Raw genomic sequence first — 13,518 nt, 5'->3', positions numbered from 1 at the left:
ATCTTGTCCATGGCACTCTCGAGCTGTTCTTAGTCTCTAAAAATTAACTTGCAGATATTTTCACCAAGTCACATCCTAAGGAACGCCTTTGTGCTTTGGTTGACAACCTCTAGTTGGTTTCACACCTACCTTGAGTTTAAGGTGGGCTGTTAATGTGTATAGGCTATAGGCTTTAGGCTCACATTATTTACTTGTATAACATACATACTTGTACTGCACACTTTGCCTCCTATATAAGGGCACTCATCTATATTTTATTACTTGTGAAATACAATACTATTTATTCAATATTTCTAACAACAACTATGATGACAACCTCTCTTCTCTCAATATCTTTAGTATGGGTTAGTTTTATATTCAAAAATATAAGTTTTATATTTTTATTTTTAAATATTATCCAAAAATTTTCAGAGGCCCTATTTTTTTTTTTTTCAGATGAGAGTAGCCACTAAAATCAATTGCGCCAAATAATTACAAGATGAAACCCCTTGAGATGGATGACCCCGAAATGTTAATTAAGGGTAATTTTTTTTTTCCCTAGGTTTACTTTTGAAGTTACATCACACTGGCTAACACACTGACGTACGTTTTATATGCCATTATTTAAACAATTTTTGGGGTTTTACGTTTGTAGTTACGTCACTAGTATATGCAAGTATGTCAAGGCCATTATTTAATTTAAAATTTTTATAATAGTAAAAAAATATTTAAATAGATACTTGTTGATTTATTTATTTATTTTTGAATTAACGTTTGTAGTTACGTCACACTAACGCAAGCAAGTACGCTTTTGCCAAGCATCTTTTTTTTTTTTTTGGTAAACAACAACGCCTATGCCAATTATCCCTCCTTCGAACATCACTTCTTTCTCTCTTTTTTTTTTTCTTTTTTTTTTTGTGAGAATCAAAAAAAAAAAAAAAACCCTATTAACAAATGAGTTTAAATAAACAATAAATAAATGTCTATTATTTTAAATTAGATAGAAAAAGAACCTCCCTAATTTAAATCAGCTGGGTTTGGTGGGTGTATGTGGGGTTCTGTCTATATGTGCCGTCCCACATGCAGTTTTCAGACACTCGAAATAATCAAATTCAAATCCTAAGTTCTAACACTATATAAACTATCTAACCTTCCAAGTCTCAACCATAAAAACCATTTTAATCTCTTTCAAAAACCATTTCTTCAAATCATTTGTTGACCTGTATATTGTCCAAATGGAACAAAAACCACACATAGCTCTTCTACCGAGTCCAGGGATGGGACATCTCATCCCTCTTGTCGAGTTTGCCAAACAATTTGTTCTTCACCATGACTTCCACATCACATGTATCATTCCCGTACTCGGGTCTCCATCCAAAGCCATGAAAGCAGTTCTTCAAGCCCTTCCCACCACCATAGATCATGTCTTTCTTCCTCCTGTGATATTGGAGGAAGAGGAGATCAAAGGCCTAAAGTTTGAAGTCCAAACTATTCTCACCTTAACTCGTTCACTTCCACCTCTTCGTGAGGTGCTGAAGACTACTCGATTTTCAGCTTTTGTAGTCGATCCTTTTGGGATTGATGCACTAGATATTGCTAAAGAACTCAACATCTCACCCTACATTTTCTTCCCCTCAAATGCTTTCGCGTTGTCTTTGATTTTTCATTTGCCAAAGCTGGACGAGACAGTTTCATGCGAGTATAGAGATCTACCAGAACCATTGAAGCTTCCGGGGTGCATACCTATTCATGGTCGAGATCTTATAGAACCGGTTCAAGATCGAACGAGTGAGTTGTACAAAATGTTTCTTCGCAACGCAAAACGGTTCCGATTGGCTGAAGGAATTATCGTTAATACCTTCATGGAATTGGAAGGAAGTGCCATAAAAGCTTTGTTAGATGAAGAAGCTAAAAATCTCCCACTTTATCCAATTGGACCAATCCAAAGTGGTTCAAGCAATCTGCAGGTTGACAAGTCAGTGTCAGACTGTTTAAGATGGTTGGACAATCAACCACATGGTTCTGTCTTATTTGTTTGTTTTGGGAGTGGTGGGACTCTCTCATATGATCAAACAAATGAGCTAGCCTTGGGATTGGAATTGAGTGGCCAAAAGTTCTTATGGGTTGTAAGAACCCCAAATAATGAATCAGCTGATGCTGCATACCTTAGTGATCAAATACTCGACAACAACCCTCTTGATTTCTTACCAAAAGGGTTCGTAGAGAGGACTGAAGGGCAGGGTCTAGCGGTGCCCTCTTGGGCACCACAAGCCCAAGTGCTTAGCCATGGCTCCACAGGTGGGTTCTTAACTCATTGTGGTTGGAATTCGACCCTAGAGAGTATCATGCAGGGCATACCATTAATTGCTTGGCCGCTTTACGCAGAACAAAAAATGAATGCACCATTATTAGCTGAGGATCTAAAAGTGGCACTGAGACCAAAAACTAACAAAAGTGGTCTTATTGATCAAGAGGAAATTGCAAAAGTTGTAAAGGGTCTCATGATTGGAGAAGAAGGGAAGAAAGTTTATAATCGTATGAAAGATATAAAGATGGCTGCTGAGAAGGCACTAAGTGCAGATGGTTCTTCTACAAAGGCACTCTCTGAATTAGCATCGCAATGGAAAAATCATCCTGGCTTTTAGTACTTGATACTTTTCTTGCATTTCAACTTTATTCATCATTTGTTTTTCTTTTAAGTTGTCTATTCTTAATTTCTTATTTTGTAACTTTATCATGTATTGCATATTTGACTATACCATGCCTTTATAATTATATCGTTTGTTTATTAAGAGGTGGTATTAAATTTCTCTTTGGTTCTTAATTTAAACTAGCATTAAATCCGCGTAATGCGCAGGAAACATTTTACACATTTAAAATACCATCAAATTGACATAAAAATACAATAAAATACAACAATTAATATGTTTATTAAAGGCTTTGTTTTAATAATGCCAATCAATTCCACAAAAAAAAAAAAAAAAATTACAATTGTGCGGTGTAGAGTCAAGTTCAATAACAATGTCAAAAGTCCAAAATTCCCCATAGCAAAAAATAAAGTATAAGCACTTATTAACCAAAAAAAAAAAAAACATCTAGTCAGCAAAGCCATATTCTAGCTAGGCCTGATGTACTATAAATGCCAGCTTTGTTTCACTTGGATGAATTGAGTCATCTTCAGCCACCTGCAAAAATTATAGCACATATGTAACCTTTGAAATAATAGAAACTAATACAACCTTTTGAGCTCCATGTAAGGAGAACATATTCAATAATAATATAAGGTTAAATTTCAATGTATAAATACAAAGAAAAAATATTTTAATTTCTATTGGTAGAAAGTAAGTGATTGATAAGAGAAAGCATAACTGATATAAAAAAGAACTTTGATGTACTTATAAGTATTATAAGATCATTTATAGCCTTAGCACTTAGCAACAAAATGACTTACACCTGCTAGGGAAATCCAAATTGGGATGTAGATGCCAAAGATTGATGTTCTAGTCTTAAATAGATATAAATAAATAAATAAAGCATCAAACATGGTTAACAATTGCAATTTTTAATACATAAACATCATCTAAATTAAATCTATGAAAAGTTGAAAACCATAAAAGAACAAAGAACCTAAAACAAAATTGGAAAAGAAAAATAAGTTCATATTTTTTCTCTACCAAGTTACAATTTGCTCAATCTTTTATAGTCTGAATTCTAAGAATGCATCTTACAATCCTAGCCACCAAATTTCCACTATGGAAGTTTCAATTGTGTAATGATCATAAGCATTATAGTGTCAAGCAATTTTTTTTTTTTTTTTTAATAATTAAAAGCACATAGTTCTTGTAATTCAAATGGTTTTATTTTTTGATAAGTTGTAATTCAAGTGGTTCTTTAGAAAATTATACTAAACCGATGTCCAAAGTTGAAACACATACATGCTAGAGGAATTGCATCTAGAATCTCATCTTTAAAAAATTTAAACACATCAAGTAGTTGGGATATTTTCTATCTTAACTTTTACATCAGACTATCAGAGAATAGACGTAAAATTTCTTCTTTTCACCAAGTATAGACATTTCCTTCACTTTAGATAGACTATTAATTCTATTTTAATTACAAATCAAATAGAACTTTGAAAGAAAAACACTTCCATTTCTGCACAAACAACATTAAAAAAAATTCTCAGTTGGTACAAACTACTTTCTATTCTTCTCAAATAGCACTTGAATTTACATATCCAAAAATTGGGTTTTTATTGAATACTCTAGAATACGTATAAAAAAAAAAAAATCAAAACTCAGTAAATAATTAATTATTTTCATTCATATACCAAAGCAACAATACCTGAATAACCTTCTAAAATATAAGCCTTTTTCTGTTCTTCATGAGCAAAATTCTAGCAATGCAAAACAACTACCAGTTCAACTTCTAGAGGATTTTCATTTTTTTTGTTTTTTTTTTTTTTGCATAGCAGTCATTGGAAGAAACACTGAATTTCATATAAAGGTACCCACTCCGCCAGCTCCAACTACTAAAATATCTTCCTGTGGTGGTTAATAGTGCATTGTACCCCAGTTTTCTGCACTATTTTATTGCTGATGAACTGACAGAATTCGTCCAAAAGCAAACTAAATTTCAGTTATTTAAAACAACTGAAATAAAAAATTTATTCGATTCAAAATGAATCTGTTTGACTGCCAAATGTATATTGAACAATATATAAGAAAACCTTGAATAAAAAAAATTACATTATCTCACATTTTTTTAAAAAAAAGATTGACTTATGAATCCAAAATCTTCTCAACTACATTACCACCAACAAATCATTTCACTTGTCCTTACTAAATTTGTTTGCAAATACGTAAATTGACTGCTTACAAATAAAGAAAATATACATTGTTACACCTTTGTGATATAAAAGATACAATAACCAACATCTTGAGTTATTCTTGTTACAGCACAACGTTATGGGAAAACAATGCACTTCAAAACACTAAGCTAAGTGGCATAATCTTTAATGGGAGGTTGTAGGCATCAAGGCCTATTATAAAAATATGAAGAATGGAAGTATTTGCCTATTTTAAAAATACTAAACATTGATATATGAAACAGCAAATGAGTTCCACTAACCATTACATATATCATGAATTCCATCCAACACATGATAGATAATATTAATTTAGCCAACTTTGAAAGCAAAACAATATATATATATATGAATACAAATTCTACTTTGATTTTAGTTTAATTTTATAGTTTTGTTTTAGACCTACTATCATATAGTATATCTTCAATTTGTTATGCCTTCCAAAAAGAAAAATAAGAACAATATTATTACATCAAAACAAAAATAATCAGATTGGCTAAAGAAATTTTTTTTTTTTTTTTAAATCTTATAGTTGAAGATAATAATTCTTTACTACAAATTGGCAGGACTGATACATACAAATATTTATGCACGTGCACATTTATATACCTTGCTGCCCCTTTTTTTAACAATGCCAAAATTCCAATGAGATAATTATGATAAAGCTTTAATCATCTCAAAACAGAATAAAAGTACTTATAGAGCATGCTCTTAAAAAAATTCCAAGGCATAGGTAGGAGCTTTTGTTGTGAATGACCTCAAGCTATGTATCCACACCCAATTTTGCATCCCACCTTGGCTGTGGGAAATTTTAGACCAGCTCTGGAAAAAAAAAAAAAACTATTCAAGTTCTATTTTTTCAACCCACAAATTAGCAAACAATATTTTAAAAGGCAATCTTTGAAAGAAAAAACATATTATCACCAAAACTAATCAAAGATGTAAATGTGTTTGCGAAATTGATTTACCAATTGCAATTTCTATAAGCTTTTATTAAAAAGATAAATTGCACATACAAATGTGACCTATAGAAACTAAAGCAATAGAAATCCAAAACTTACTGCATAAATAAAAACCAAGCATTACAGAAAAATACTTGAAGTAACTAAAAGTTCGGCTTATGAGTAAAAAAAACTTCTCAATCTAATGGGTCCGAAATTCTTTTTTAAATATCCTTGACACAACAAATTCTCTATCGATAATGCAATAGGCTCTTACAATATTAAAAAATAAAAATAAAAACCAAAACCGAAATATCATATTGTGTTCAATCATAGAAACATTATGGCCTTTTGCTACGTTATTTTCTAGAATTAACCAAACAAACCATGCTTTCTCATCTTGTAGTCTGCAATCATAGGTTTTGTAAATTATATGATAGAAGACTATGTATTGTAATATCTTTTTCACTTACCAAGATAGCTTACCAATAGATATCAGTTGCTATATAAATTCCATCATCAATGACAGAAGCATTTCTCACTGTTAAGTTATTACCTCACAGCAGGCTTATCTAGGCTCCAAAAACCATACCAAACATAGATAGTTTCAATTTTTAGTAGATTTTATAAATGAGATAACATGCACACACAAAAAAGAAGAAGAAGAAGAAGGTTGTTCTACGTATTAAACTTTCAAAATAAAATAACAATATAAAAGTATGGTTCAATATCAATAGATTGAGATTAAATTTAATCTCCTTGGTGGGCTAACAAACAAAAATTAAAATAAAGGAAACTACAGTTACAACTCTTTTTTAATCTATATAGTATACCAGTACCACTCCTTCATTGAGGAATTTTATCAATCATATTATACACAAACCCTCCCCCCAAAAAAATTCATTAGCATTGCTAAAATCAATGCAATAAATTTAACATGAAAGAATTAAGAAAACCCATAAAAACCAAAAAATAAAAAACAGCCCACAATCCTTTCACACTCAAGACAGGTGGAAACTTTTTATTACCTTGACAATCCTTCCTCATTAACTGTACACTGCCACCAACAATAGCCAAGTTGCTCTCTAAGAATCTTTCATGTACACAACCCAACCATCAAATCACAATGAAAGTTGTCAACCACCAGCCAATCAAAAAATCTCATATTATACTTCTGAAAATATCGGAGACTTTCTCTGCAGCCAAACACAACAATAAAAAAGGAAAAAAAAAAAAGGAAAGAAAAGTAAACATGCTGAAATAAAGAAATGGAACCTTATTGGAAGCAAATTGAAATCTGAAAAATGAACAAACAATTTAACTAAATCTTAGGTGCAGATTATAGTCTTATAATCCAAATTGACTTTTGAAATCAACAATACTTGAACTAAAAGTAATTTGAAAATAAAAGAATTAGTAAAACTAAATAAAAGTTAAAATGATCCACAATTATATTATGCAATTTTGTCGGAAAGGGAGGAAAAGAGTGACCTTGAAGGAGTCGGTGCTTTGGGCTAATAGCATCACTGGGGAAGAGAATAAAAAAGGCCAACAAACATCACTTAAGAATTTTATCAAACAGTTTGTGCACATGATGTAAAAGAAACAACACTTAATGAATCATTGTAAAATTCAAATGTAACAAAAAAAACTTCCTAAACACATATGTATTAGTACTTCCAAATTTGCAATTTGAGCCCATATCTAACCAAAGTTGCCTGGACAATATTCAAGTGCATATTAATTAACTTTAGCTTAAATTCTCATTCTAAACATATTGGGCATAAATCAGCAACTTCAGTCTGAGAAGAACGAATTCCAAATCAAATGAAAATTGAAACTCTAATAGATGATGGGAATAAAGTTGAGAATAATAATGAGTTAGTAGAGCAATAAAATTGATTACTTGAGCAAACAAAGTCTTGAAAGAAATGAGAGGTACAGATCAGAATCTGTGTTGGACCTGGGATAACAACTTGCTGCAAGGTTTCATGAGAAGAGTCCTCAGTTTCTTGAAAAGTGAAAGCCAATAAAAGAAAGAAATATATGAAATAAAGAGAACACAGAACACAAATTGGAAGCAAAAAGTAAAACAAAAATAAAAAACAACTTGCAGTTTTGGTTTTCAGATGATTCTAGGTTTTTATGCATTGAAGTTGTCCCCAAAACCAAACACAACAATTAATAACAAAAAACGGAGATTAAAAAAATAGTAAGCATGTCAAATTAACCATTTAAAATTTAAATTAGGGAAAAAAATGGTGGGAGAAAGAAGAGGTGCCTATCGAAGAGACTGAACATCATTAAAATATGAAAAATATCATTGAAACGTTTCCTTAATGCACCAAACGAAAAGTGACAATGTTTTGGTGTTTTTAAACGTAAATACAAAATCAACTACTTGTTAACAGAAGTATAAATTAAGAACCGGGAAAATAAAGGGGAAAATTTGTAAAAACTTACCTTTAATTTTGGTACTCATTCTATTGCATTTCATACCTCAATCACTGTGATCAGTGAATGTCATAGCCTTTGTTGACAACTGCAGGAAAAACTTATTATTTTTAATTTTTATTATTAAAAAAAGCACTCAAATAACTTTACAAAAACAAACAAAAAGAACATAGGAAACCAAAATATATCAAAGAGGTAATGAAATGTATATCAATTATAAAAATAAAAAATAAATTAAATTAAAAAAACATAAATGAAATGCCATGCATGTAGGCAGATACCCAAAACGAATGCAACCCAAATAGGCAAAACAAAACCTATTCTAATCCAAACTCCTAATTAAAAATTATTACAAAATCTAAATCTAAACCAATCCAACCAAGAAATTCAAACCCAAATTATATTCAATTCCTAGATTTGAAAACGAAAAGGAAAAGGGAAAAATACAAAAACATTAACTTTACCGGTTATGGGTACATGGCCTGTCTCTTTGATGGTGGCAAAATTGTTTTATGAAACTTTTTGCTTTCGTCGCCTGTCTCTTTCTCTGCTTCTTTCTCCGTGTACACATCGCCTTTCTCTGTTTCATCGCCTCTCTCTATTTCTAACCCAAAATACCAATCTATAAATCAAAACCAAATCTGACCCAAAAAACCAATCTAAATCATAATTAACACCCAATTGATTCTCCAAATAAAAAACAAAAACCCTAAATTTTTAAATTTAAAACAGAACTATACCAGTAGCGATTCCGATTTCGATAGTCGGGTAGTGAGTGGAGGCTTACGGTGATGGCAGAAGACCTGGGTGGCGCCCTTCTCTCTATCTCGGCCCCTCTATTTCATTCTTGACTCCTCTTTGTTCTTGATGCTTCATCTTCGTTACTTCTTCTTATTCCAGGGAAAGAAATTAGCGGACAGTTAGATGAAGAAATCTGACAGGAAGTGAGAGACATCTTTTCATTCTTGATTGTAAACTGCAATTTTTAATCTCTCGATCCCTCTCTCATTCTTCGTTCTCTGTCTCTCTTTTCTGTCGGTCTCTCTTTCTCCTTTCTCCGTGTAGCAGTCTTCTTTTTTTTTTTTTTTGGGGTCTCAACGGTTCGTTTTTCCTTTTATACCCATAGGGCTCCAAACAATGTTTAACTTAGTGAAAAATTATAATCTATCGCTTTTTTTTAAGTGACGTCACTTGTCTGATTTGTCAACGCGACCTTAATTGTAGACACTCACTTTCTCTCAGCTTCGTCTATTATATATATATAAATATAATATATGAGAAATGTTATGTCTACAACATTTTATACCAATGCAATTTATTACTTTCATTATAATAATTACCTAAGTGGTTACAAGAATTATATATATTCTACAAGTTTTAACATAAAACCATGCAACGCACGGGCCTTCAATTAGTATATATAAAAGTAAATACCTCATGTGAGAGTGCACGAGGTCATGCCACGTGGCACTCTAATATTGCATTTAACATTTTTTACCTCTTTTCATTAAGTTTTTTTTTTACTATTACCCAATAGATCATAGTGACTTATTTTTACTATATTATAAATTTATAATTTTTTACCTCTTTTTATTAAGTATTTTTTTATCGTTACCCAATAGATCATAGTAATTTCTTTTCACTATTATATCAAATATGAGCTGTTCTTGACAATTACACCAATTAAACCAAAAGCTATTCAATACAAAATGGACCACCTTTTAAAAGTAGACCAAACTTTATGAAAAACTCAAGCCCAATTATTACCTTTCATGTTATAACCAAAGTTTAACCCTTCTCACGTGTAAATCAAAGCAAAAACTATTATCCTCTTACAAACTCCCTTCTTCCTCCCCCACGCAAGGGCGGAGGGAGGGGGGGCAAGGGTGGGCAAGTGCCCCCTTGAACTTCCAAATTTTTTCACTGCTAATATAGTACATATATCATTACACCCTCCCTAACAAAAGAAGACACTAGGTGTAGTTGTGCACAAAAAGCAGATTTTGCTGCCATAGGAAATCATGTGGGAGACCCACCTAATAATGATTTGAAAAAAAAAAAAAAAGGAAGAGAAGATTCTACAGCAAAATGAAATAGGAATCACACAACATCATCCTATTGCCATAAGGAAATAGGAAATCATGTGGGAATGGGACCACCTAATAATGATTAAAAAAAATCCCAAAAGCAAAACGAAATTGGAAAGATATATTCAAGACTATTAAGTGTGAACAAATCATGCAGAGGTTACAAAATATGAAAAATCCTCGAGGGCAATTGAGTAAATTAAGCTAGGTGTGAAAAGATAAATTAAAGTTTAGAGTTTATGTTAGATTCTATATGACAATTACATTAGCATATATATAGTTGTTTATTTATTTTGTTATTAATATTGATTAATTTTTTTAGATTAGTTTTTTACTTTTAATCTTGCCCCCCCTGACCTAAATTCCTGACTTCGCCACTGCCTCCACGTATAGATGATACTTCTAGAAAATCTTATTCTCATGAAATCATGTCTCCATTTTTCCCCAATTTCAATTCAAAACGCTTTTGTTTATTTATAATGTTCTATGCAATTTATGCAGACAAATTCTCTGTCATCGACCAGTGCAACAAAAATATATATAAATCTTGAGATCTCTAAGATTGTTGAAATAATTGACAAGTGCATATTTCTAAAATTTATAATAACAAAAAGTCTATTAAATAGCATATACTATCTCACAAAATGTCATTAACTTAATATTTTCTTTTAAAAAAATTCAATGATAGGAATGGTAAAAAACATGATAGTATACAAGAAATACCAAAAATACATGCAAAATGATTTTCATAGGAGGATTTATCTTTAAATAATATAAAGAAAATAGTAAAGATAAAATGCATTGAATGAGATCCTACGAAACAAGTTTGTTAATCATTTTAAATTATACTCATCATTTACATAAAATAATAATACATCATATTATTTATATTAAAAAAATAATATATATTAATTTCAAAGTTCATTGCAAGATGTGAACTGCTAGGGTATTGCAACAATAAGTAACATTGATATAACAATGGGTAGGTATTACATTTTGTGCGTACTTTGTGAAAGGAATGTCAAACCACAAGCAACATTAATTTGGTATGCAAAATGTGAAACAATAACAAATCTTTTTATCCCAAAGTTAGAGGCACTTATATTAACTACATACTCTCCAAAAAATTATAATATATTTATCTCACTATAACTACCACACACACACACACACACACAATTGCAAACTACTTCAAATATAGGATTCAAATTGAAATTTTTGATGCAACTAACAAAAAAAATTTTGTGATATTTGATCGAGATGCTGAGAAAATCCTAAATAAATTTACAAGAGATCTTGCTAAGAAAAAAGGAAAAAAAATTGAGGTACAACTTAGTTAAATTATTGTAAAACTATTGATATTGAAGAAGAAATCCCACATGATTTGAAAAAAAAAATTAGGAAAAAAATGGATTTTCCTACTTTATTTGAATGAATTCAATCTAAATGATGGTTTTGAAAATTAAATAGTTGCTAAGATTTTTTATGCATCTTCAAATGACAAAAAGGTATGAAAGAAAAAAAAAATATAGACAATCCAATATGCTATTGTAATTTTTTCTGCTGCACTATTCCAAAATTAACAAAAATAAAAAATAAAAACATTTACAAAAAATTGTCACATCATTGAAATTTAATATAAATGCAAATGCCTACGAAAAATCCTAATGACAAAGTCCAAACTTTGTAAGATCCAATCAAGAATCTCTCGGTGCTAATTTATTAGTGATTAACACAAATGATGTAACAAAAGGAAAAAGTGATGAAAGCTCAAAAATTGAAAAAAATATGGATGGACTAAACTTCAAATATTGAAGATGGAGAAACTAATGATGATAACAANGATCCACAGTACAGTCCACTATCTTGGTCTTATACTCTTCCCGCCCACTAACTAACTTTTGAACTCATGTAACTGACTCATGCCCGTGACTAACTAATGCTAGGAACTGATGTAACTAACTCATGCCAGCCAATACAATCAGTTATAACTACTAATGCCAGCTGTACTAGTAACCAATACAATTTGTAATCAGCTAGCTACTACAATCAATCAACACTACAATCTACTACAATTAATCCGATGCACATGCACTTGCTATTCTAACAAAAGTTGTTACTTTTTATGATAAATTCATTACTAACAAAGTTTTATAATAAATATGCTATAATATATGTACAATATTTTCCAAAAACAAATTTACATAAAATATCACAACATTATCTGTACATCACACTGGCAACTTACTAGTGTAACATAATAGAAGGCCATGTGTGATAAAAATATTAATTTATGCTCAAAAATTGAAATTGAGCAACCCAATGGTTCCATATTATGTCATCTTTAGAGCACGCCAACTTTTAGAATTTAATTTTTAAGAATATTTGATCTATTAATTCTAGATTCCACTAATATAAATTGTAATGTATTATTCATGATAAGATATCTTGTATCAAAATGCTTCTTAAAGTTGGTATATGTTAAGTACACAACCAAATTTTTTGTGTAGTTCTCCTCAAGTCATAAAAAGAAGAGGAATTTATTTCTAGCCAATAATTTCTTCACAGGTTAAGAATGTAATTTTAACTACTTGATAAGCATCATTTTTTTTTTTAATACAAGATAGAATTTTATTCTAGCTTAATCTAAGTGTATATGTGTGTGAAGCTCTCTACTAGAGACTTAAACCCCGACTTTTGCCCCCCCACACTCCACAAGCGCTTATACTTGTGGAGTGACTATCGCACCAAGAGTGTGCGGTGGTATAAACATCATTCTTTACTAGCATGTTAAGTGGCAAATGGCATTTATTGTCACATGTAATATAACAAAGATATAACTTTTTCTCATGTCGTTCAAATATTCCATCCTTAAAGACTATAACCTTCATTTTACACGTGTCCCATGTAGTGGTGGAGTTAGTAATTCAATTTAGAGGGGGCAAGATTAAAAATAATAGCAATAGTTACATACTATGTGTACGAAACACAGCTGAAATCGTGTTCATGATTTTGAATTATAACTGCAAAAACGTCAAAATGAACGTTGGCTATAGATGACTTTGGTTAGAACTAACAAAAGTTACAAAACACCTTTGGAAATGATGCGACTTTAAGCAGATCTTAAAAAGTAGTAAGGATTTCCTCTAGACACTTTAAATTCAAAACTTCAGAGAGCTAAGGGAGCTAG

General features: G+C 30.9%; 1 protein-coding gene across 1 annotated transcript; it reads left to right on the top strand.

The window, feature by feature from the left end:
- Positions 1 to 1,160: 1,160 nt before the first annotated feature.
- On the top strand, positions 1,161 to 2,799 carry LOC112017321 (hydroquinone glucosyltransferase). Its single transcript, XM_024049786.2, has one exon. It carries the CDS (start codon positions 1,215 to 1,217, stop codon positions 2,622 to 2,624), a length of 1,410 nt encoding a protein of 469 aa, XP_023905554.1. The 5' UTR covers positions 1,161 to 1,214; the 3' UTR covers positions 2,625 to 2,799.
- The last annotated feature ends 10,719 nt before the right edge of the window (positions 2,800 to 13,518 follow it).

The sequence above is a fragment of the Quercus suber genome, unplaced genomic scaffold, assembly GCF_002906115.3.
Source record: "Quercus suber isolate HL8 unplaced genomic scaffold, Cork oak 2.0 scaffold_1060, whole genome shotgun sequence".
Classification (NCBI taxonomy): domain Eukaryota; kingdom Viridiplantae; phylum Streptophyta; class Magnoliopsida; order Fagales; family Fagaceae; genus Quercus; species Quercus suber.
This window is presented reverse-complemented; position numbering and strand designations above follow the sequence as displayed.

Coding starts and splice junctions, on each gene's coding strand:
- LOC112017321 (XM_024049786.2), top strand. CDS start 1,215: ATGGAACAAAAACCACACATAGCTCTTCTACCGAGTCCAGGGATGGGA.